We start from the raw sequence: 21,136 nt of genomic DNA on the forward strand, positions 1-21,136 counted from the left end.
GGTTAGTGGGGAGTCAGTTGCCAGGCATCTTAATTTTGATCACATGACCATGGGGATGCTAAAACGGTCATAACTGTGAAAAATGATCATGTCACTTTTTTTCCAGTGTAAGTTCAAATTGTAACTTTGAAAGGTCACCAAGTGAACTGTTGTAATATGAACAAGGGAGCAAACCCCACACTCACAAGCCCTGATGACAATATTTAGTCAGGGAATGCAAAGTTTGAAAACAAACACAGAACACAGACTCATAGGGCTGGAAGAGACCTCAGAGGTTGTCTAGTCGAACCTCCTGTTCAAGACAAGAGATCTTATAACTATCCCGGTCAAGTTGTTGTCCCGTCTATCTTTGAAAGCCTCCAGTGATTGAGCATCCATAATTCCAGGAAGCAAACTTTTCCATCAATTAATTGTTCTCATTGTTAGAACGTTTCTCCTTACTTCTAGGTTGGATCCCTCTTCAACAACATAGCTCCAGAGAACTCCACAGTTCAACCTGTGCTGCATATATATATTTTCTTTTATTGCCACTCTTATTCTAATGCATTCTTTCCTTTCTATGGCTTTCTCAACACCCAGCATCTAGTTCAAATATTTGATATTGTTTGCATTTTCTCATATTATCTTTGAGGTTTAACAGAAGGAGGAAGCCAGGAATACTGTTAACCACTACATTTGTGACTGTACAATGAAACACAAGGCTGGTCAGCCTACCTACCTGCCTGCCTGCCTCTGTCTCTCTGTCTGTCTCTCCCTGTCTCTCTCTCTCTGTCTCTCTCCCTGTCTCTTTCTCTCTGTGTGTCTCCCTGTCTCTCTCTCTGTGTCTCTCTCCCTGTCTCTTTCTCTCTGTGTGTCTCCCTGTCTCTCTCTCTCTCTCTGTGTCTCTCTCTCTGTCTCTTTCTCTCTGTGTGTCTCCCTGTCTCTCTCTCTCTCTCTCTGTCTCTTTCTCTCTGTGTGTCTCCCTCTCTCTCTGTCTCTCTCTCTCTGTCTCTCTCCCTGTCTCTTTCTCTCTGTGTGTCTCCCTGTCTCTCTCTCTCTCTCTGTGTCTCTCTCCCTGTCTCTTTCTCTCTGTGTGTCTCTCTCCCTGTCTCTCTCTCTGTGTCTCTCTCCCTGTCTCTTTCTCTCTGTGTGTCTCTCTCCCTGTCTCTTTCTCTCTGTGTGTCTCTCTCCCTGTCTCTTTCTCTCTGTGTGTCTCTCTGCCTGTCTCTTTCTCTGTGTGTCTCCCTGTCTCTCTATCTCTCTGTGTGTGTCTCTCCCTGTCTCTTTGTGTGTCTCCCTCTCTCTCTCTGTGTGTGTGTCTCTCTCTCCCTGTCTCTTTCTCTCTGTGTGTCTCCCTGTCTCTCTCTCTCTGTGTGTCTCTCTCCCTGTCTCTTTCTCTCTGTGTGTCTCCCTGTCTCTCTCTCTCTGTGTCTCTCTCTCCCTGTCTCTTTCTCTCTGTGTGTCTCCCTGTCTCTCTCTGTGTGTGTCTCTCTCCCTGTCTCTTTCTCTCTGTGTGTCTCCCTGTCTCTCTCTCTGTGTGTCTCTCTCTCCCTGTCTCTTTCTCTCTGTGTGTCTCCCGGTCTCTCTCTCTCTCTCTGTCTCTCTCTCTCTCCCTCCCCCCTCTCTCTCTCTCTCTCTCTCTCTCTCTCTCTCTGTGACATACACACATAACTCTTTGGGCTATCTTTTCACTCCTTGCATGAAATTTTCCCTCAACACCCTTTCCTCGCTGAACATTTTAAAAATAAATTCTCTCTTTCATCAAACTGAATCAGAGTGGGGGGCGGGGGGAGACATTGAGGTTCTCTGCATGACACTCGCTTTCCTGTCCCCCTTTCTCCAGAAAAGCCTACTGAACACTCAATAGGTGTACAAAATAATGCCATTGATTAGAATAAAGGGGATAAAGATTAGATCCAAGCAGGTGGTAGACAAACAGAGAGAGAGATTTCAAAACCAACCACAGTATTCTTTATTGCAAAACAGCAATAAAAATAGACAGAGAAGCTTTGAGTAACTGCTTAAGCCTTCCTTAGGAGACCGCCCCGTTATCTGATAAGACTTGAGATGAGAAGGCATATTTTTTTTTAAAACAGAGGAAGAGGAAACAAAGAACACAGATGCACGCCCTGAGCTAACCATCTTTAAAGCTAAATAATTCCTCCCACTTGCCACAAAGAAAAGCAGAAATTACTAGCTGTAGCATATCTAGCTACAATTAATACATTTTGTACCCTAAAAGATTCTTTAGCAGCACCAAAGAAAAAAAGGTCAGATCTGGTTCACTCAGGCCAGAATTTTTCAAAGAAGGCACAGTGGTTTGGTGGGTCTTTAATGCGTGCATATGAATGCAAACATCCATTGCAAGTGAAAAGTCTTTTGCAGCGAACAATGAACAAATCCAGCCTTGTGTTTTACCCTCTCCACCACCACCACCACCGCAGCAGCATTAATTTAAGCTAGAAAATTAACATGACAAGAACTTAAAAGAGATTCACCACAGCCTGTTTGTTATTGTCAAATTATAAAAAACCAGCAGATTCACATGAAAGAGATACAACATGACCTATGTGCTCCCATTCAAATAAAAACACATTCAAATTAAGCTGCATTATATAGGGAGCCAAGAATATACACCTGTGTCAAACATACTGCAGGGTAGGAGATGTTTCTACTATTTATGAACAATTCATTCTTGAGCCAGAATCACAGAATGCATTGAGCTGGGCACTGACTCACCAACTCATGGCTTAGCACAGCTACAACAACTACAGGTATTCCTCGACTTACGACCACAATGGAACGCCAAATTTCTGGTGCTAAGTCAGACATGTGTTAAGGGAGTTTTGCCCTGTTTTACGACCTTCCTTGCCATGGAAGTTAAGTGAATCACTGTAGTTTGTAGTATTTCACATTCTTTCTTAATCATAGATTAGTTTTCAGGTAATCAATCCTTCTTGACCTAGTTCAAGGTCTCTCAACTTTCTTCTGGTAGATGAAGTCTGCACATCTTAAACGTGTTGACATTGAGAAACACCGACCTAGACCTCCTACTTTTTAAGCAATGGTTATTATTTTAGCAATAGGGGAATCCATAATCTTTAAATAGCAAAAGGAAGTATTGGGACATAACCATGTGACTCTACCACAGGCCTTCTCCCTTCCTTTTTCAGATATTGAACACCAGCAAAATATTACATTACATATCCATTGTTGAAGATGACTCACTTACCAGGAACCAGGTCAGGCTTCCCTTCGCAGTAATGACTTGGCTATACGTAATGTAACAGAGCATGGACTAAATCTTTATTGTAGCTCATGAATAGTACCATGACAAAGAAGCTGATGGTCTCTAACTCTGACTCTGAGTGCTTAAAAAGCTAAAGGTAAAGGCTCCCCTCGCAGATATATGCTAGTCGTTCCCCGCTCTAGGAGGTGATGCTCATCTCCATTACAAAGCTGAAGAGCCAGCACTGTCTGATGACATCTCCGTGGTCATGTGGCCAGCATGACTAAACACCGAAGGTGCATGGGACACTGTTACCTTCCCACCAAAGTGGTCCCTCTTTTTCTACTTGCATTTTTACATGCTTTCGAACTGCTAGGTTGGCAGAAGCTGAGACAAGTAACGGGAGCTCACTCCATTATGCAGCGCTAGGGATTCGAACCATCAAACTGCCGACTTTTCCAATTGACAAGCTCAACGTCTTAGCCACTGAGCCACCCTGTCCCCCCTCTCTGAGCACTTACATTCTCCTTAAATTCCTATCTGACATCCTGTCTTCTTACATCTTCCTTGCATTAATGATAAACCAGCTTTCTGTTTCCTATACTCCCTCCACGTTAATTTTACATACCCTAAGGTAGTCATTAACTTAAGACCATAACTAAACCCAAAATTTCCATAGCTAAGCAACAGAGTTGTTAAGTGAGTTTTGCCCCATTTTACGACCTTTCTTGACAGTTGTTAAGTGAATCGCTGCAGTTGTTAAATTAGTAACATAATAATTAAGTGAATTTGGCTTCCCCATTGGCTTTGCCTTTCAGAAGGTCACAAAGCATGTTCACAAGACCTCAGGACACTGCAACCATCATAAATATGAGTCAGTTGCCAAGCATCCAAATTTCAATCACGGGAACATGGGGATGCTGCAATGGTCATGAGTGCGAAAAATGGTCGTAAGTCTCCCTTTTCATTGCCATGATAACTTCAAATGGTCACTAAATGAATGGTTGTAAGTTTACCTGTATATTCTTGCCTCTATCTATTAACAACTCTATATATTCTTGCCCCTATCTATTAACAAAACAGCAATGGAAAAAATGATTTATTTATGAGCCTTGGTGGTTCAGTGATTAGAGTGCAGTTCTCTACAGGCTACTTTTGCAGACTGCCAGCTGACTGCAATTCAGCAGTTCAAATCTCACCAGCCTCAAGGTTGACTCAGCCTTCCATCCTTTCAAGGTTAGTAAAATGAAGAGCCAGATTGTTGCAGGCAATAGGCTGACTCTGTAAACCACTTAGAGTGAGCTGTAAAGCACTGCAAAGCGGTATAAAGTCTAAGTGCTATTCCTATTTATATATAAAATTTAATTATTGCCCATCTCACTCACAAAGCGACGTGTAATGGACTGGTAAACTAAACTCCAGATTCAACTCTATTATATCCAAGATGTTGGTGGGAAAACTAAAAAAACCATTGGTAGGCTAAAATAGTAACTGATTTTACAAGCAGAGAGATTACATACAAATTAGCCAGAATCAACCAGTTCCTCCTTGGCTTTTGGATGGTAAAACCATACCCTTTGAGGGGGAATTTTGAAAAGAAAAGTGGCCCACTAACTTTTGCAGGTTTTGACTTTTCTTTTTCTTTCCTCTCAAAGTTGATGGTTGCTCAAAAAGTTTGCACCATGAATAGGATTGGTTTAGGATTGGATTGGGATTGGATTAGGATTGGATTGGGATTGGATTAGGATTGGATTAGGACTGAGCTAGGATTGGGTTAGATAGGACAGAGGAGAGGAGAGTAGAATGCTCAATTCAAATCAACTCTCTCTACTAGCAACCCCTCTTCTAGATATCTAGGCGGGCAGAGAGCCCAGCAGATTGTGCTTTAATGGATTTAAACAGTTTTATTCTTTAATGATTTCTGTGGATTTTTTTTAGCTGTTTCTGTACTGTTTTGGGAATTTGTAACCTTATAAACCTTATAAGTCATGGTAGTGAGATAAGCAGCTGTATCAATTTAATAAATAACCAAATAAATGAAAGGAATTCAAAATGTCTCCTGACAGCATTAGAAACAGAAAAGAACTCAGAGAAATACTATTGAATTTAATTCAATATACAAACAGGCTGCTAGGCCTTAATATTACTGTAGCATTTTTTTTTGCCTGAACATCCATTAATCTGGGTTGTTGAAGCCTAAATACAGATTACCTGGGAAAATACAAATATTTCCTTCTTGACAACCCCTTTAACATTTTTGTTAATGATAAATGCATTGCTTCTAATATTTAAAATGACTTTTTCAAGTGTACTTCGATAAGTTGAAGCTCCAGCAGGAAGTAAAATGGCAAATAAATATATATATAAAAGATCACCCTATAAACATTATGAAACATTTTTATTGTGCTTTTTGCTTGAAACGTTAAGCTTTCAAAAAGGATGTTGTCACATTTTCCGTCGGGAGCTATTAGTACTAACTAGATACTTAAAACTAGGTTAACACCATAGTTATGTGGTCAATAGAATGAAACCATTTAGACATCTCTCTGCATTGAGCCTCAGCAAATCAAGACAAACGGTTTCTATCCTGCGCCAATCACTTTTAATAAAACATTTTTGGCAGATTATAATTTTAGCAAAGGTTTGGTGTTATTTTGGAAATTCACACTTCCAAAAACATATAGAAATTTTTGTTCCAGTCTTGATTCAGAGGAAATTTTGACCATGCTTATTGAAGAGATGAGCACACAGCAGCACAAGAATAGAGAAAGCAGATTTTAGAATAAATATTTCCTTCCTATTGCTAATTCTATTTTTTTTTCCTTTCCTTTGATTTGGGAAGCAAGAAAATGAATGTTTATGCATGTTAAATACAGGAATAGAAAAAAACAACAACAACATGGCAGTCTCAGTTGTACCATTTCCAAATTTGCTAATGCTTCACCTGTGAGAGAGTGACCACATATGAGAATAATTTCAAAACCACATACAATAATAATTTCATGCAATGTAAATTCTCAAATTTATCCTTTCCTTTCTTTATACCCTATCTCCCAAGGATAAATAAAATAATAGGGTACCCAGAATTTCTGCTTGCAAATCTTAATTCTCCAATCTTTCCTTAAACTGGTTCCCTCCAAATATAGTACAGAAAGTTCTTGACTTACAAGGACTATTGAGCTCAAAATTTCAGTTGCTAAGCAAGACAATTGTTAAGTGAGTTGCACCCCTATTTTGTGATTTTTTTAAATCAAAGTTGTTAAGTGAATCACTGCAGTTGTTAAGTGAATCATGTGGTTATTGTGTGAATCTGGCTTCCCCCATTGACTTTGCCAGTGGGAAGGTTAGAAATGGTGATCACATGACCCCAGGACACTGCAACCATCAAAAATACATGCCAGTTGCCAAGCACCCAAACGTTGATTATGCAATCATGAAGATGCTGCAACAGTCTTATAGTCACTTTTTTCTGCATCGTTGTAACTTCAAACAGTCACCAAATAAATGATTGTAAGTCAAGGACTACCTGTACAGGTAGCCTTTGTTTAATAAGTTTTTTCAGTGAACGCTTGAATGGTGCTGAACAAGAAGACTTAGAACTGATCCTTGTAAAATGATTGTTGCACCATCCTTGTAATTACATAAGCATGATCTGGGCGTTGGGCAGCCATCTTGCAATTGTGATAGTTGCAGCACCCTGCAGTCACATGATCACCATTTGTGCTGGTGTCCAACAAACAGGAGGTCATCGGTGGTGCCTAACAAGGGTAGGATTCATCTAACATCTCTAGTTTGGACTGCTCGGACTGCCGTTGTTAAGTGGGAACAATGTTGTGATATTGCATTTTACAATCACATTGCTTATTGATGGAATTGACAATCCCAGTGAGCGTCGTTAAACAAGGACTATCCACAGATGACCACAGGTCATCAGGTCCATGTGGTTATAGTCCAAGAGATATAAGGATACCAAATCAGTGGTGGGATTCAAATTGTTTTACTACCAGTTCGGTGGGCATGGCTTGGTGGGCCTGCTTTGCCTGAGCCAGAGTGCGGCTTTCGCCACACCAGCTGAGACCTGCAGCACCAATCAGCTGAGAAAATAAAGAAGAGAAAACCACAGGGGCAGGTGGGAAGGCCAATCCTGCGCTTTCCTCTTCTTTTTCCTCTCAGCTGATTCTGGGAGGATTTTTTTCCCTTTTCTCAGCAGATCTTTGGCTTCTTTTTACTACCGGTTCAGTTGAACTGGTCCAATACTACCACTGATACCATTGTGTGAAAGACAAGATTTTTCAAGAGATTATAAAGGGCGGCACAGCCCAAGAGATGGTGCTTGTGGCCTATCATAAAAACAGCATTTCTTGTAATCATAAAAACGAACAAGCAATTAACAAGTAAAAAACAACAACTTTTCATAGGTTCACAAAGCCTGTCACTTGAAGCCAATCAAAGTATCCTCCCTGTTGCAACTGCACTCATAATTAAATTGACATGAATTTGACGTGAAATACAATCTCAGCATCTTATCAACTGAAATTACCAGATGGCATGTAGGGTAGTTGTTAACCCTGACTTCTGCCATGCAATGCCCTCCATCAGTATTGGATTACAAACTCATTATCCCAACAGGCTGGCCATGGAGGTGAATATTCTAAAACCAAGCTTACCACTTTGGCGAAGCTACAATAATACCTTCACGCTCCTCCAACAATAGAACACTTAGAATGTTAGATAATAAGGAATATCTGTGTTTTTTCTTTTTCTTTTGCTACTAGATACTATATCTATAAAGTGCTTTTTCTAGGATAGAATTGGCATGATTATATGATTTGTTATAGAATAAATTACTTAAATTATAGTTATCTCATAAAGTATGAATGAATAAAAGTATAGTCAAATGATTTTTTTTAATAATGATATGAGGATATATAAGTTAGGATTGATAATAAGAGTTATTATGTAACATAACTGTAATTGAGACTACGAAATGAATGCACAAAACTGATGAACCAGCCGACACACTGTTTGTATATAAGTATGGAAGAGAGCTGATGGTTTTATGTTTTGTCTGTTTTTGTCTGTTTGTTAAAAAAAACCAATAAAACTGTTTTCAAAAAAAAAAATACCTTCACACTCCTCAAGCTGATAGTCCTGAGGTTCTGCTTTCCTCATACCACAGAAGAGTCAAACTTTGTTTTCTGATAAGTGATAGAGGTGAAAGGACTAGAAGGGGGACAAGTCATACCACAGGTTTCTTCAGACTAGCTGGAAAGCTGTGAGGGTTTCTCAACCCAGGAGGTAATCTTTACGTTAGTGAAGATTGTCTTTCTGATTTATCTTTCATTCTTTTCAGAAACATATGGGCTGTCTCTGTTGGGATCCAGCAAATTAAACTGTCAGCTTTGGAAGCCATATTGAGATCAGATACTCCCACGCTGCCACATCTCAGTCCGGGAAAGTGGGGGGTGGGGGTGGGAATAAATTGGAATATATCTAGTTAGACATAATAACATTCTTTTTCTGATTCAAAGTCAGGTCATGTTGCGCATAACGGAGAGGAAGTCTTCACTGGGGAAGGATGGTGATTGGGCCATATGATGTGAGGGTGGGTGCAGGGGATGGATTTTGTAGTTTTACTTATTGTAAAGAAGCCCGGAACTTTCAGATTTGGGATTCCACAGTTGTGCCAGTTATTATAAAAGGAACTTCAAGACATGTCTGTCTCAGAGTTATTGGGTGGAGTGGAGTGTTGCTGGAACGCAAACACTATCAAGAATCAGCCGTAGGGTATCGCATCAATTTAGGAACCCTTTTCCCCCCATGTTCTTCAAGTTTCCTTATTTGCTAAATTATGCAAAGAACAAAGGACATTGTTGTGTTCCCTTTTGCCATTTTATACCGTTGCAGATGGTGGTAAGAAAGCTTGAACAAAAGGGAAAGAACTTCACAATTCAGAACCCAACATAATAAAAGGGTAAGCAAAGGAATGTTTTGCATATAAACCCAGGTTCCCCAGAAGTTACATAAATCTTACCTTATAGACTTGCCCGTAAGTCCCGTTGCCAACCAGTTCAACAAGTTCAAAGATGCCTGCGGGATCCTGAGAAAAACAAAACATGAGAAAATTAAAGAGAGCCCAAACCAGATATTTTAACCGAATCCAAACAATGCTTCATAAGAGCACTATTTCACACCTGGGTTTTCTCAGATTTATTTTGGCTGCCTTCTAAAATGGGGACTGCTTTAAAAAAAGAAGCCCTGTTTCATTTTCAATGGTTTTAGGATACGTTAATTCTTTTTTCCAATAATTTTACATAAGGTACATGTGAAATTTTGGATGGCATGTAACTGGGATGTGGTCCAATATCCTAATTGCCATTGATGATTCTCACAAAATTTAAGCTAAATATTCACACAAAAACACACATCAGTCCATCAAGTTCACAACTGAATCCAAATTTGTTTTCCAAATGAAATTGCTAAATGAAAGTTCAAAAATCAACAGAGTTTATTTCAAGAATATTGGTTGGGTGATCCATTTTGGCCCTGCTTATCTCAAATTGGTCAGGTTGCCTAGGTGATTTTAATACGCCAATTCTTCAAGAAAAAGTATGATTGCCTTGATAATAGAAGACAGGGCCAGCCACTAGCACAGAGAGAAAAACAACCCAAACCAATGTCTTAAATGCACCCTTTCACACCAGTTCACACCAGTTTAGAGGGCAAAGAAGATTTCTCAAGATAGGAAACATAATGATGTTATGCCATCTGAAAGATATTTCTATCAGGACAAGCAAGACCAAAGTACACCAGAGAAAATGGAAAAGGAAGTGAAATATTTCTAGAATCTAAAAGGCTTGTTTTTCTATCATTAGGAGTAAGTTCCTATTTTCAGACACAGAATGAGAGAGAAAGTAAGTACAAGGTAAAAAAATAAAAGTAACAAAGCAATTATTATTTGTCAAGCTTCAGAGTATTCAGCTGCATACAGCAAACCGTAGAAAACTTGTTTTTAAAAGACCACTGCAGCCAATAAATGTGTTCAAGTATGTCTATCATTAAAAGCAAAATCGAAAGAATTGTTGGCCGTAAGCAACTGAGTTTTTGATCATTGCAATGCTTAATTAAGTAGGCGACAAAAACAAAAAGTGAAAACAAAGAAGAAGGAAAGAAACACATAAACATATATAAAAGAAAACTTTACAGTAAAGTGAAGACTGAACTGAAAATATCATTATTATAAAGACAACAAAAAGCAAAACAAAAACAAAAAACATGAGAAAAAACATTTCAAGTACCCCCTCTTTTTTCCAACAACCACATTTTTGAAAACGAGGTTGAATAAAGGATTGGCTTAAACGCAACTAGAATTCAGGACTTCTAACAGCTTTAATAGCAAAATATAGAATCACAACAGGAGGCTGTTGCTAGGAGTCATTCTGCATGGAGTCTAATTTACAGCTGTAAGTACAAAATGAGCCAATTTTGTTGACCCAGACAGCTAACAAGGAGAACTAACCTTTGGGGGGAAAACAGAAGACATTTTCATACATATAGCAAATCTCTTAAGACAAACATTTGCAAAACAATCCATTCCAGACACATGCAATTTCAAAAAGTTCCATTTTCCTCCAACCTGTACTAAAACACCTGGCCATTTTAGGTGTGATCCATCCATTTTTCAGAAATAACCATGTGTGCATGCCTTGTATGGACTTGAGCAATGGACTATACCATCTTCTGTATCTGCTAATAGCCATTAAAGCAAAAAAAATCCACGACAGAGAGGTCAGGGGTGTCAAACTCAAGGCCCGGGGGCAGGATTTGGCCCACGGGGTGCTTAGATCTGGCCCGTGTGGCTGCCCTGGAAACAGTGAAGGACTAACCCGTAGTGCTTCTGTCAGTGAGAACAGAGCTTGGGAGGGCTGCATGCAGTCCTCCCGAGCTCTGTTTTTGCTGGTAGAAGGTTGCAGGAAGTCATCCCAGCTGAAAATGGAGCTTGCAAGGGCTGCAGGTGGCTCTCCCCAGCTCCATTTTTACTGGCAGACGGTTGCAGGAAGCCATCGCAGCCAAAACAGAGCTTTGGAGTCAGAGTGCTCGGACCAGCACAGGCACCCTGTGATGTCGAGCTGGCCACTCCCACCCCAGCCCCCCAAGTTCATAAACAGTCTTGATGCAGCCCTCAATGAAGTCATGTTTGATACCCCTGGTCTAGGTCTTCTCCATATTGGCACCTTCCAGATAGGGAATACTAATGCTCTGATGGTCATTTCGAAACATCCTTTCTTAGTGAGCACCTAGAAGCCAAGAGGAACATATGTGCCAAATTTCAGGTTTGTAGGCTTTACGGTTCTGGAGATTTTGTGATGATGCATGAGTGGTATTTCACTTTTATATATATAAAAGATTGCTGGCAGGAACACATTAGGGATACTTTCATCCCAAGGAACAGAAACCAGAATATGCTCTCTTAGGGTTCCCCAGTTTTTGCATTAATGCAGTATTTCTCCACCTTATCAACTTTTTACATGGGTGGACATCAACTGACAGAAGTACCCAGCCAACTCCAATTCTGGGAGTTGAAGTCAACTCATGTAAAAGTTGATAAGGTTGAAAGATACTGGCCTTATGCAACCATTTTGCATTACACACTATCTCGTCTCAGTATCTTCTATTCTTCTTTCCTCAACTATGTTGTCTCAAAGTTAGCACAGCAAAGCCATGGTAACTAGAAAAGAATGCTACTTATTAAGAAATCTGAAAAACCAATTGTAAGCTCGGTTTTCTTCAACCTAGCTCTTGAATCTCCTTCTGTCATCCCAGTTTTTAACAAAAGAACAAGGATTCTTCAGAAACCTGGAAATTCTCCCCAATCCAGTATAAAAGCAATGTTAACAGCTTATGCTTCATATACTACTACATCCATTCAACCTACCACCAAGATGGGAAGGCAAGGCGTGTTTCAGCTCCCATCGATTAGGGGTGAAAATCTGGTGGGACCATGAAAAACTAACTTCTCAGTGGTGGTCCTTTCTTTATGGAACATAATACGCCCAGAGGTATGTTTGCCCTCCACCCTGTGAAAGATAATGCTCTTCTCACACTCCTTAATTCCACTCATTCATAAGATGCATTTTTATGTTCCGCCTATAATCCATACTTGCACACACTTTGATAAAATGTAGATAAGAATCCTTTCTTCTACTCTAAAGGAGACGGAAGGAAATAATCTTCTTATTGTATATTTCAAAGGGGTATAAAGAGAGAGGTAAAAGATATTGGAAGAAGCATTCCTCATTTTAGTGAACTAGCCCCCTCCCCAAAGTAAAAGTGAGAGCTCTTTATGGTTTACCAATCTAGATAGCCACATTCCTACATCTGTTCCCAGTTGTTTTGAATAACTCAAATGATGACAGATATAAATTGCTTAACGCTACAAACTTGAATGACTAGGAAGAGCAAAATTAGACACAAAAGAAAACAAATAAGAAACACTTTCTGACATTTTGGAATCAAAATATAAGAAATCATTTAATGGAACATTTAAATTATTCAGGATAACTTTCAATGGGGACCTGATGCAAGATATGGTAAAATCCCAGATAACACATAATCATTTTTATAGATAATGAATCTTGGGATGTTTGCTGTTAATACAAATGTATTGTTTTCATTTAACAAGTGTTTCCTTTCACCTCTACCCATTCCAATAAATCTTGCGTGCCAGACACGAACTGGAGGACCTTCTGTTACTTTTCCTTCCTAAAACTTTTATTTATTTCTTCCTTTTTCACAAGGCTTCAAGAGGTGAAATATGAAACAGTACCGCGTAAGCAAAAGCCACAACAGGCAGTATTTGAAATGAAAAAGGTGAAGAGACAGTGTCTGCACCATCAAATGGTTTGTAATGTCTCTTCCTTGCACAGTTCTGAATGTTTTTTCAAGACATCCACCTCTGGTTTCCTGAACCTCCACTGTCAACCACAATAACCCAAGCATCCGCAATAACTATGGAGACAACGAGGCTTTTATATCCAGGGCTATGCATGCATAAGAAATGAAAAGAAGGACTAGGGGTGGCGTGATAGCAGTGTCCTAATATCTCAAGGGCTGCCACAAAGAAGAGGAAGTCAAGCTATTCTCCAGAGCACCTGAGGGTAGAACAAGAAGCACTGGGTGGAAACTAATCAAAGAGAGAAGCAACCTAGAACTAAGGAGACATTTCCTGACAATTAGAACAATTAACCAGTGGAACAACTTGCCTCCAGAAGTTGTGAATGCTCCAACACTAGAAATTTTTAAGAAGAGATTGGATCACCATTTGTCTGAAATGGTTTCCTGCCTAGGCAGGGGGTTGGACTGGAAGACCACCAAGGTCCCTTACTGTTCTGTTCTGCTCGTTTTGATCTCCAACACTTCCCCATTTGCCACAGGATTCTCAAGTTTTTATCTGATGCTTACCTTCATATATCGATAAGCAACAAGAGGAAGGGGCAGTGATGATGATTTGCTTATCTACTTGATTCTCCTATAGCAGGGTTGTCAAACTCGATTTCACTGAGGGTTGTGTTTGAACTTGGGGGGCTGGGGTGGGCATGGCTCTCGACATCACCCATGTCGGGGACACCTGTGGTGGCCTGAGCGCTCTGCCAGAGAAAACGGGCTCACAAGCTCCATTTTCAGCTACGACAGCCTCCTGCAACCCTCTGCCAGTGAAAACAGAGTTGGGAGGGTCATAGACAGCCCTTCCAAGCTCCGCTTTTGCTGGTAAAGGCACCACAAGCTGATCCTTTGCTATTTCCAGGGCAGGCCCGTGGGCCAGATCTAAGTACCCTGTGAGCCGGATCCCGCCAGGCCTTGAGTTTGCTACCCCTGTCTTATAGTATGACAAGAACACCACTTCTAGCATTTACAGTATTCCAGTCTAACCATATAGGATGAATAGTAACTTATCTACTATAATTAATAATGTCTGTTCTCTGAACTTAGCATTCCATGTGCATTTAGGAACACCTATAGTTGTCTGCTTGGTTCTTTTGAATGAAATCATAACGGGATAAAATAATTCAAAGTTCATACTGTTCACATCCAGTGATTCAACTTTACCAAAGTGTTTGGCCAAAAGAGTTGGCTGTAAAGGCCACAATTTTCTTTCTATCAACAGCAATGTCTAATGCCTAAGTGGTTACAGTAGTAGCCTAGAAATCAGGAAACTGTGAGTTCAAATCCTGCCTTAGTCAAGAAAGCTGTCTGGGTGATTTTGGGTCAATCACCAGTCTAGTTAGACCTGCATTAATATAGATTTTTATATTTGATATCTATTTGATATCTATCTATGCTTGTATCTTATGTTTTATATTGTTTACTTAGTATCCTAGTATGATTTATGTTGATTGCTTATTTAGTATCCATGACTATCACTAAGTGTTGTATCTAATGTTTTATGATGAATGTGTTTTTACAATGATTATGATAATGATCTACCCCTATTGTTGTATGTACACTGAGAGCTTATGCACCAGAGACAAATTCCTTGTGTGTCATTTGGCCAATAAAGAATTCTAATTCTAATTATGTTTGTTGCTGTTATCTTATTATTATACACCCCCAGAATCGCTTTTGGTGAATTGAGTGGCTATGTAAATTTGGTTAATAAATAAACAAAAAGATTTCTGTCCATTATTCTGTGTTTTTCTGGCATGACAGAGAACAAGTCTTGACCTTCATCTATGTGCTACACCTCCAGGCATGTCACACTTGCTCATGTTTTTGTCCATGAATGATTGCTAGGTGTACAAAGCCTCTGAGCACAACTCATGGCACAAGTCAAATTACATAACTAATGATCTTGATACTTTCAGAGCTGATGAAAGCAGCCATTCCGTTTAGCCCTTCAATGTTTAAATGTAAGTTGACATCAGTAACATTTAGTGGACTTCATTCACCATCTCTAGAACAACTTAAGCTACAGATTCATGATGGAATTGCCTGGCCTCATTGTTGACTTTTCTCTTTTGACAAGGATCATGAAGTATTTTTGCACAGCTGGTATAAGTTAAAAAAATGTTTCCCCGCCCCCTCATGAATCACTATAGCTACGCTATTTTCTTTTAATGCTGTAATAATTCAGAATTGAGCATTAAATACAATTTTGCTGGAAAGGTTTTCAGAGGCATCCTGCCATTACAATGGTTTTGCCCTCTGCATCAGGTGTCTCAACAGTGGAACTAAAGAACAGGGTTCCTGTGACTATGCAGCAAGATTTCATTAGGTGGCTTGAAAAAGCCAATTTGTTCACCCGGTGGTTCATTAAATAATAACTCAAAGAGGCTCCTATATAGAGAGAAGAGACTGAATCCTGAACTAAGTACGGTGCCAAAAATTGCAGGTGTTCTCCAAATGAAAAATTGTTATTATTGAATTAAAAAGAACAGACTGCAATCTTCCCCTATATGCACTCCAATAAATTAATATGCTCAACATGGCACAAGTGCACATAAATAAATGGAACACATTTATAATATCAAACATTTTTATTCTCAAACATACCCACTAGATATCATGTTTAAATCCACCTATTTCTTCCCATTTTGGTAAACATCCATATCATCTGTTCGTCTCTAAAGAAAATCATCTCATATTCAGGTCGTCCCCGACTTACAACAGTTTGTTTAGTGACCATTCAAAGTTACAACGGCACTGAAAAAAGGGACTTATGACTGTTTTTCACGTTTATGATGGTTGCAGCATCCCCACAGTTACGGAATGGAAACTCAGACACTTGGCAACTGACTCATATTTATGACGGTTGTAGTGTTCCAGGTCATGTGATCCCTGTTTGCAACCTTCTGACAAGTAAAGTCAGTGAGGAAGCCAGATTTACTTAACAACCGTGTTACTAATTTAAATGATTAGCTTAACAATTATGGCAAGAAAGGTCATAAAATGGGACACAATTGAGTTAACAAATGTCTCGCTTGCTAACAAAAATTTTGGCCTCAAGTCAGGACTATCTGTATTCTTCCAAAGGGCTTTCTGATTGATTGCACATTTAAAGTTCTGTCACCTTACCTGTCATGCCCTTGTTGGAATCTGATTCCAAGGGGAGGCCGAGAAGCTGACAGGGTGAGAGTGTGGCTCCACTGGTTGTGAAAGAAACTGGGGAAGGGCACAGTCCGGTTGGGCAGAGTAGGGGAGAGGTATAGCAAGGCAGAGGGAATTCAGAGGAAGATCCAGGTCTCCTCCCTCTTCATTCTAGGACATGCAGGGAGGAATGGATAAGGGAGCAACGTGACTTGCATGGCTTATGGGGGAGGAAAGGGCCCTAATTCCCTTCATTAGCTGCAGCTGGGAACACAGTGTTTTAAAAGGCAAGCTACACACAGCAAAGCTACTGGAAGCAAACCATGAGTTATCTTTGTTTGTCGTGGCTTATCTGAGTTCCTAGCATCTTCCCAACATTGTGTTTTGTTGGCCTTTGAAGTCTGCAATTCCTTATCCTGCCCTTCCAGTTAATTGCTACAGTGTGGTTTGTGTGGATTTTTATTTACAGTTTATATGTACTTTATTTTTGGATAGAATTTCCTCCACTTAAAGACTGTTCTTGGGAGAGTTTTTCTCCAGCCGAAGGTAACTGGACATTGGGGGCAAAGTTGGAGGTACTAAAAGGACTTTTCTTACTTATGTGACTGTGTTGCCTTTGAGCCAGGCCCCAGGTCATCACATTACCTATCTACAGTTTTTTTGTAACAAGTAGAAATGTAAAGTGGATTTTTCATTTATATGTATTTCTTTATATTATTTCTTTATTAGTATTAAATTGTTCTATACTTTATTCTTGTTAATCACTCTAAATGCCCGCATATTTCAATCAAACTCAATAGCAACAATATATTGCAGTGCTACTCTGCAGGTGTGTGTATGTGTGTGTGTGTGTATGATTTATTTATTTGTTAAATTTATTTGCCACCTATCTTGCCATAGGGCTAGTCTAGATGGCTTACAAATAATATGCAATAGTGTCAGACAAGCAAACAAAGCAATTTGTGAGGCAAAGAAGGACCCAGTTCATGAAAGTGTAAAGACTAAGTCTTTGGTCTACCACTGGGTGGACATGGCCACCTTGACGCCATTCCCCAAACTGCTGGCATGTTTCCTCTTTGCATTGGGTACACTGTGCCGAAGCAATGTTGGTAGACTGGGCTGAAGTGAACTGAGCCAGTCCCTTAAATTTTCCAAGATGGCTCTGCAGGCTGAATCTGACCACATCCTAACCCAGATCTGGCCCAATAGCCTTGAGTTTGACACCCCTGGTCTACCTCTATGATATACTCCCATAGTCGAAGTTTTTCCAGATATTGAAGCTGGAAGCTGGAAGACACAGTAGTCTTTGACTTATGATTGTAACGGAGTGTGGAATTTCCATAGTAAGTCATGACATTATTAAGTCAAGGCATCCATGAGGCTAACCCAATTTTATGATTTCTTCTCTGGGGTCATTAAGTGAATGTGGCACTTGAAGGGTGAACATGGCAGTTATAAAGCAAATATGACTTAAAACAAATACAGTTGTAATCAGTGTATATTTTTTTTGCAGAAATTGGCTGAAAAGGCCCAAAACTGGCAAAAACATAATAATTCTCAATCACATGACTGTGAAAGTCTACAACCAGCCTTAAAAGTGAGCTGGTTGCCAAAATACTTTTGTGGGGGGAAAGTCCTCCATAACTTTGAATGCTTGCTAAGCGACTGGTCATAAAACAAAGATTACCTGTAATAAATTCTCAAGGATTGATCTCCAAATGCTCTGCATTTACAGCAGAGGTTTCTCTATCAACAAAAAGTACCATCTCAAATGAGTATCAGGATTGTCTCTGGATTGAATTCTGGATCTCATAGAGTTATATCAATGGCAAACACTATATATTGACCCCAAAAGTGGATAAAATTTAACCTCAGGTCTCTATTCAGGCCCCAAACTTTTCTGTTACAGTGTCCCATGTGAGTCATGACAGCTGTAACTGATCATACAGTTTACTAGGATGCAAGCTTTAAATGGGAGGAGTGTTAAGGTAATGAAGATTTAATAGCTCACCAGCTGCTGTAGGGCTGTAAGCCAAGATGAACTGAGGATGAGTCAACAGGGTACTGTCACTTTAAGAAGCTGTCTATATAAGGAAGGCCATGTGAGGGAGTCTCTCTCTCTCCTCATGTTCTATCTGCATTGTAGTTCTCCATGTAGAGTTCAAGATTGATTGATTGCCTGGTATAACACATGTATGTATATAGTAGGCTTATATATAAGCCACTATTAAAAGACAAAGCTTCCATGTGCTATGCTTTGCTCTTTACTTTTGTCTCACAATAGTAGTCATGCTGCAAATACTCTGATACCCTGAAGTAACCCTAATATATAATCTGGCTTCTTAAAAAAAGACCGCCAAATATAGCCCTAAACCATTGTTTATCAAACTTGGCAGAATTCCCCAACTGGCCTGGCAGTCCACACATCTTAAAGTTACCAAGGCTGAAAAACAGCACATTGCACAATGAAACAGAAAATTCTGAAAAACTCTGTATCATATGTAACTCTCCTCAGGTGTCTTATGTGTCTTTCTGCCATTTTTATGTCTTCAGGGCAGAATATTTTTCCTCCACATCCTTCCTCCATTCCCAGCTTCCACTGGGAATAAATTATTCTTTGTCTTCTCTCAGGTCTAAACATATCACACAAATGGGTTAAATAAAGAATTTAATCCATGCTTTTGCCAATTTTTTTCTTTGGTAGATTTAAAAGAAAATCAAGCAATACTATCTTATTAGCTTTCATTAATTATCTGGCAACATCCATTTTTCTAATAAAATAACAGATGTCCATTTAACAGATGCTGGAAAAGTTCATTTATCTCCAGCATTCCAATCCAAAATTGTAGAATGATTTTTTATAACATTTGATATTCTCATGATACTTCATCTATCACCATCTCTCAAAGTCAAACTGCACTCAGATTGTTTATGTTTTGCCCCCAAAAAAGAAGTAGCTAAAAGCAATTAAAAAGTTTGCTTGTCCAATTATTAAGTTCTATGTATGTGTGGCTTTTTCAACTGTGGAAACCACAAAACCCTAACTGGCTCCATTTCTGCAAATCTTTTCCCAAATTATAAAAGATCAGCCACCCTGCAAACATTTTGCTCAAATCTAGCTTTCTGTTTCCCAGACTTGAATCCTATCTAAAGCTCAAGAATGTTGAGTGTGGCCTTTGGCCCCCACCAAACACACACACACACACACACACACACATTCCCAAACAGAAAACTTACCTTGCCACTAATTTCATAGCACAAAATGTGCCGAAATAAATCCGCTCAACTCCACTACATCAAATTCAGATTAATCTTACCCTAGTTTCATTTTTCTGTGAAGCTTCCCTTATAAATCACTTTTTTCAGTACTGTCATCAACATTGGCACTAAATGAATGGTCATAAGTCCAAGACTACCTGTAATAAATTTATAAGATAAATTATAAGATCATGTGATCACCACGTGCGATGTTCCCAGCAAGCAAAGTCAATGGGGAAGCCATCAGGGAAGGTCACAAGTTGCAGTCACATGACATCTTGCATCACATAACTATGGTGACTTGCTTAACAACCACAACAAAAAGGTTATAAGACTAGGATGGATCACATGATGCCTCACTTAACAACCACAGTGCTTAACAATGAATTTTGTGGTTCCTACTGTGGTCATAAGTTGAGGAATAACAGAAAGCAAAAAATGTCTATGGAGATTCTCAATTATCCAGGTCACAGTTGTCCCAAAGATGCTTTTTCAAGAGGCAACTGGACTTTCTGGTTTTTCTTTGAAGAGGTTTTGCTTCTTATCCAAGAAGCTTCTTCAGCTCTGACTTGCATATTCCCCTCCATCCAGTCAGAGCTGAAGAAGCTTCTTGGATGAGAAGCAAAACTTCTTTAAAGAAAAACAGTCCAATTGCCTCTTGAAAAAGCACCTCTGGGACAGAAAGCAAAAAAAAACAACCATGGTACTCATATGTTTTTTCATCGTACCTTATTGATTAAACCACAACTGATTGTCTTTCAGCAATGTGCAAAGCTATATAGTCAAGATTTTCAAGCTACAAATATCTGGATTGAATCAACCTAGGCATCAACTTATTTCCCTTATTTGCTGAAATCTTACAAGGAAGCCTCTTAATACCAGATGTTAATATAAAGCACATTTGCTCATTTAAGCACACAAGCACCACTGTTCAAACTCAATACTCTTTGGTTCTTTTGTAAATCCCCACGGCTACTTACTTACAGCTGCTAATGCCATATGACCAGAATCACCACCATATCTGCACAATGAACAGTAGATTACTGTGGTATGTTAAGTGAAGACGTCAGGCTGGAGAAACTAAGAACGTTCTCTCTGCAAGAAACAAATTAATTTCAAGCCAATCGGTTATGATGAAAAAGAGGGGGGAAAAAAACCAGATCATCAAATTGTGAGAAATCTTGCCACATTCGATCTGGAGAGTTTAAGGTGGTCTTGCAAATTGATTTGCATTTTAACTGCAGGTAGACGAAGATTTGTTCAGAAAGGCTCTAGAAACAAGCTCACTTAAGTCCCATTTTTCAAATGCAACAGCTGAAATGTATTCGTTGAAGAGAAGGATGTCAATAAAGTTTGCATACTGGAGATCCAGACACAGTCCTTGCCTTACAACAGTTTGTTTAGTGGCCAAAGTTATAACAGCACTAAAAAAGGGGGGGGACATGAATGTTTTTTACACTTATGACCATTGCAGCATCCATGTGAGTCACGTGATCAAAATTCAGATGCTTGGCAACTGACTCGTGTTTATGACGGTTGCGATGTCCTGTGATTTCTTTTTGCAATCTTCTGTCCAAGCAAAAAGTC

The 21,136-nt window shown here is 39.4% G+C and overlaps 1 protein-coding gene across 7 annotated transcripts in view; it reads right to left on the minus strand.

Moving 5' to 3' along the window:
* TNIK (TRAF2 and NCK interacting kinase) overlaps positions 1 to 21,136 on the minus strand; it is a 311,530-nt gene that overhangs the window by 240,945 nt on the left and 49,449 nt on the right. For all 7 annotated transcript variants that reach the window (XM_026705758.2, XM_087933454.1, XM_087933457.1 and 4 more), the window contains exon 2: positions 9,243 to 9,308. In XM_026705758.2, coding sequence (XP_026561543.1) covers positions 9,243 to 9,308 — 66 coding nt within the window. The remainder of the gene's footprint in view (positions 1 to 9,242; positions 9,309 to 21,136) is intronic.

Source organism: Pseudonaja textilis, chromosome 4 (genome assembly GCF_049901715.1).
Source record: "Pseudonaja textilis isolate UNSWEBS1 chromosome 4, rPseTex1.2, whole genome shotgun sequence".
Taxonomy (NCBI): Eukaryota; Metazoa; Chordata; class Lepidosauria; order Squamata; family Elapidae; genus Pseudonaja; species Pseudonaja textilis.